At 36.2% G+C, this 5,188-nt stretch overlaps 2 protein-coding genes across 6 annotated transcripts; both read left to right on the top strand.

Moving 5' to 3' along the window:
* Positions 1–2,492: 2,492 nt before the first annotated feature.
* Positions 2,493–4,080, top strand: LOC137233717 (uncharacterized). 5 transcript variants are annotated; one of them, XM_067757006.1, is made up of 7 exons: positions 2,493–2,510; positions 2,782–2,913; positions 2,975–3,065; positions 3,127–3,472; positions 3,539–3,718; positions 3,789–3,875; positions 3,939–4,080. In XM_067757006.1, the coding sequence occupies exons 4-7, from the start codon at positions 3,428–3,430 to the stop codon at positions 3,987–3,989; spliced, it is 363 nt and encodes a 120-aa protein (XP_067613107.1). In that variant the 5' UTR covers positions 2,493–2,510; positions 2,782–2,913; positions 2,975–3,065; positions 3,127–3,427; the 3' UTR covers positions 3,990–4,080. The 5 variants fall into 5 exon arrangements, with proteins under 5 accessions (XP_067613107.1, XP_067613110.1, XP_067613108.1 ...); XM_067757009.1 differs by lacking the exon at positions 2,493–2,510 and adding an exon at positions 2,536–2,580 and having other exon boundaries at positions 2,980–3,065; positions 3,133–3,472; XM_067757007.1 differs by lacking the exon at positions 2,493–2,510 and adding an exon at positions 2,536–2,580 and having other exon boundaries at positions 2,980–3,065.
* A 130-nt stretch (positions 4,081–4,210) lies between these two features.
* LOC137233718 (uncharacterized) lies at positions 4,211–4,734 on the top strand. The gene is made up of 2 exons (XM_067757010.1): positions 4,211–4,348; positions 4,418–4,734. Exons 1-2 carry the CDS (start codon positions 4,223–4,225, stop codon positions 4,523–4,525), a joined length of 234 nt encoding a protein of 77 aa, XP_067613111.1. The 5' UTR covers positions 4,211–4,222; the 3' UTR covers positions 4,526–4,734.
* Positions 4,735–5,188: the final 454 nt, after the last annotated feature.

Genomic DNA, 5,188 nt, shown 5'->3' with positions numbered 1-5,188 from the left:
CGTTAGTTTTTTTTTAATATAGTTCACACACTTACACCAGTACTGAAACCTTATTGGCTCCCTCGACAAAAATATAAGAGAAAATACTAGAAAACTACATACAAAATAAAGTAGTGTCATATAGGAGTTTCATTTGTTTGCACTTACAGCACCATTTTATTTGCCGGAGACTTTCACAGCTACAAAAATTAAGGCGGATTTACACAGACGTTTTGGTTGTGTTGCATTCATTAGTTCATCTGTCGGGCGATTTATCGAAAAATTTACATAAATGCTTTGGTTGCGTGCCTACGCTTTGACAACGCCAGACGAAAAACAATGAAACGCCGTACGTTATCTTTGCTTTGAAGCGACCAAAGGGTTTATATAATTTTTCCCTTATGCATTTGTGTAAACAGCCTTAGAAGTGAAATTTTTCCATGTTACACGTGTGGCGCTTTATATTTTGAATCTAATTTAAATAAATTTTGCTTTCCGTATGTTATTGCAGGCTACAAAACTTCTAGTATTCTTATTTCCGCGGAAATATATGCATCTATTTTATCTATAAATACTACAAAGTTTTATTAAACTATCAAATGCAACTCAGCTTGAAGTACTCTTGTGTACCAAAAATGCAACTCTAGACCTGAGATTTGCATCAGGTGAGCGAGGCTGTTTGTAGTTTTGACGTTTATCGCTTAGCTGCAATGATGACATGATATGAAACTTCTCGCTCTCTGAGAGCGCGTGAAAATGTGCATTTTTTATAAAATTGACCATAGATGCCATCATCCTCAAAATCATATTTGGGCATTTCGGAATAACTTTGGGGTATTTTACATGGTAAAGGTTTAATTTATGATTTTCACCGAAAACTTACTCAAGATTGTCAAATGGGATATCAAAAAACTCGATTTTTTTCAGGATCACAAACACAAAAAAAAGCTTATTTTACCCGTTAAAAATTTTTCCGTGACAACACGTGAAATTTAATTTTTTGATAGCTAAGATTAAATGTACTTATCTCTTTTCGTGCGTTAATATAACTTACTTACTTACTTAATTGGCGCTTAACCGTCTAAACGGTTATGGCCGTCCAACAAGGCGCGCCAGTCGCTCCTTCGCTCCGCCAACCGGCGCCAATTGGTCACACCAAGGGAGTTTAAATCGTTTTCCACCTGGTCCTTCCAACGGAGTGGGGGCCGCCCTCTACCTCTGCTTCCATAGGCGGGTTCCGATAGAAACGCTTTCTTGGCCGGAGCATCATCTTTCATTCGCATAACATGGCCTAGCCAGCGCAGCCGCTGCATTTTAATTCGCTGGACTATGTTGATGTCTGCGTATAGCTCGTACAGCTCATCATTAAATCTTCTTCGGTACTCGCCATCGCCAACGCGTAGAGGTCCATAAATCTTTCGAAGAACTTTTCTCTCGAACACTCCCAAAGCCGCTTCATCTGCTGTTGTCATGGTCCATGCTTCTGCCCCATATAGCAGGACGGGTACGATAAGTGACTTGTAGAGTATGATTTTCGTTCGCCGAGAGAGGACTTTACTTTTCAATTGCCTACCTAGTCCAAAGTAGCATTTATTGGCAAGATTGATTCTTCGCTGGATTTCAGTGCTGATGTTGTTGCTAATGTTGATGCTGGTTCCCAAATAAACGAAGTCTTTTACTATTTCGAAATTATGGCTGCCAACAGTAGCGTGGCAACCCCAAGGCGCATATGCGCTGACTCTTTGCTCGATGACAGCAGGTACTTCGTTTTGTCCTCATTCACCATCAAACCCATCTTTACCGCTTCTTTTTCCAGCTTGGAGTAAGCAGAACTAACAGCGCGGGTGTTTAGGCCGATATAACAGCTCATTTAATTTTGTTATTTCTTGTACCTTTTTTACAAATTTTTGATCCGCTTATGTAGTTGAATACACTTGAAATGAAAAATAATAAAAACGCACCGATTTTCTTGGAATTTTTTTTGCGCGGTTTACGCAACTCTGATCTTCAAGACCTATTCTTGGAAACGAATGAAGTTTGTTTACAATCGAATGAACCAATGTTTACAATTGAATGAACTTTAAGACCCATTCCTGGAAACGAATTGAGAGAGAATGAATGTTTCGTATCATGTCATCATTGCTTAGCTGACACACTTGTATAGCTACACTATGACCATGGCGGAACATGGTTCAACTATATACAGGTTGGCTCATCTGTAAAGCAACAATATATGTCTGTTCAAATTGTCAAAATCTGGGTATTGGTGTTGGTGCGAATGGTAAGGAATGGAAACATAAAACCTAGCAGTTTTTGTATGTGTAAGTAAAATGTTGCCAATGTGTTGGTTTCATTTTGAGATTGCCATCTCCTTTTGACAATCTCTTCGACCATGCAATGACATAAATAAAATCAGCTGATGAGCCAACCTGTACATAATTGAACCATGGGCGGAACGATACAAGGTGGCAACATGGGACAACTGATCATACCCTTTTTTGATTTGATTTGATACATCAACTTTCGGCGCAGTACGATTTTGACATTTGTCCATCGAATTTACAAAACCAAAATACATTGAATTTTTATTTATGCTTGTAGGCATAGCGGAATGATACAGGTGGCAGCATGGTGACATACCTACAAACATAAATAAAAATTCCATGTACTTTGTTTTTGTAAATTCGATGGACAAATGTCAAAATCGTACTGCGCCGGAAGTTGATGTATCAAATCAAATAAAAAAAGTTTATAATCAGCTGTTCCATGCTGCCACCTTGTATCGTTGCGCCATGCTTGTAGGTATGTCACCATGCTGCCACCTTGTATCGTTCCGTCATAACCATAACTCAACATCATAGTGTACCACACATTGACCTATGCTCAGCGGAATTATTCGAATCGGATGTAGATGTTTACGTGGAATATTCACAGGTAACATTTTAAAAGTGATATGCTACTGCGCTTTTGAAGGTAATAATGATCATCTAATTAGCATAGAACGATAGCTGCTACAACGACATACAGGTTCCTATAGTTTGCAGAACAATTTATATTTATTTTAAATCATCTCCAATATATTGAAGGTTAGTACCTAGTTGAATATGCATTACCTTTAATAACAGTGTTATAATAAAACAACATTAGTTACAGATTCTAAAAGCTGCTGATGTATATATCCTACCACTGTGTTAAAACAATAATATCTGAAAGTCTATTGAAGACCATTGACAGTGGTCGCCACTCAAAATTCCTATAAAACTGAAAAATGATTACGCTAAAATACTTAGCCAAATAGAACGCAGGCGATGGTGTACTTATATTCGTACACAAACAGAACTTATTTCAATTTTCCTAAGAAAAAAATCTTTACAAAACTATTTAGCAGGGAAATCTTGATTGACAAAAAATTTTCCTTCAAATTTAATTAATTCGAAATTCTAAAAAAATGTCATATTCCCCTTACCAAGCAGCCGAAGCGGGCAATTGGACGGTAAGTTTAAAATAAAATATACATTTTAGGCAAAACGATTGCAAATACCTAATTTGCTTTTTACAGGACTTACCACTGCATTGCGTACTTTATGAATGGTTAACGAAAAACATGAATTTGCCTAACGACTATGGTACCATAATTGCCTACATTGGATTATTCCTTATTACATGGTATACAATAATATGGGCTGTTCGCCTAGTGATGGCTGTTATATGGCCCCTGTTTATAATAGCTTCTGCTATTGTAAGTTTTGTCTAATATATTCATGTAATCAATGTAATCATGCAAGCACTGATATTCTTATTCTTTAAAGGTCGTGTTCCGTATACTTCAATTTTATGATCCCGAAGAAATAACAAGCATTATGATTAAATCTTTTAGTATAATTGCGGACACTTTGGTAAATAGTTTGCTGAATACGACATCCAAAGAAATATTTTATTGCTCTATTTTATTATTTTAGGTAATGGTTCTGGCCAAGCTTCTTGAGTTCGCGTTTGGCCTATTTGATTAAATATATGTATAAAGAATCATCCAAACGATCTTTAGCTGCCAAAAAAAAAAAACGAAGCAAAAAATCCAAGTTTGAACAAGATCAAAGTTGCTATGAAAGAAAATTATAAAAAATATATAATGAAGGAGAAAAGTCAGAAAGTCTACAAAAAGTAAAAGAAATCTAAAAGAATCTAAATTAAACGTTATAAATTGCAAAGGCATATAAATTTTCGGTTTTACGAAAAGCAAAAAATGTCCGTAGCTGTGCGCTTAGTTGAGGTCTTAACCTTAATCACACTTTTAGGTATGCTGACGGGATTGTCTATTGTGATCGTGATTCTGCAGCGCATAATTGTGGTTACATTATATTTACTCGGTGTAAGTATTCACACGCTTAAAGTATTGCATTATATTATATTTGATCATACTTTTGTGGCATACTTTCAGCCTATAACAGCAACAGTGGGCGGCATACTATATGCTTCGGAAAAAATACTTGTCGGCGCGTTGATGAGTATATTGAATTTAACAACAGCGCTGGGTACTTCCACATAAAAAAAGAAAATTTTGAAACTCTTGGCTGTGCAAGTAGGGGAAACTATTGTCTATTATATTTTGTTCATATTCAAACTAAAAAAGAAAGTTTTACGTGAAATTTATGTGATATCGTTTATTAGTAATGTTAGACACAACTTTCTTTTGCAAACTTTAAATGTTTTCAAATTTTTAGTTTTCAAATACATACATACTCTGTAGCAAGAATACTTAGAGAATTTTTTATGGCGTAAAACATACTGGTAGAGGGTATTTAAAATATCGAGGAATATTTAAAGAAATGTTTCTCCAAAGATACAAAAATATGCATGCATGCCTACTTATAAAAATATATATATTTTTTTTTTTATGAAGGATATCAAAAGATACCCGAATTTGAGCTCCTACACGATTCGTTTTTTGAGCCTACACTTTATGTTGATAAGGGCAATACAAAGCTTCATAGCTTCAGAGCTTCTGCAACCCAATTGTCAACTTCATCTACGCAAGAGGAACCCTGTTACAAATATAAATGTATCAGACACATATTTGGCAGGTGCGGCTGTGGCGACCCCAAGTTCCTCATGGAACCCGGGGGTGGGGGGAATGGCCTAGAAGGTTTGATGTGGTCATATTAACCGTTCCCGAAATGGTCGGGCTCATACTTTAATGGTGCTTTTTACT

This window comes from Eurosta solidaginis, chromosome 5 (genome assembly GCF_040869045.1).
Source record: "Eurosta solidaginis isolate ZX-2024a chromosome 5, ASM4086904v1, whole genome shotgun sequence".
NCBI classification, from domain to species: Eukaryota; Metazoa; Arthropoda; class Insecta; order Diptera; family Tephritidae; genus Eurosta; species Eurosta solidaginis.
The sequence above is the reverse complement of the archived record's forward strand: the minus strand, read 5'-3'. Positions and strand labels throughout refer to the sequence as shown.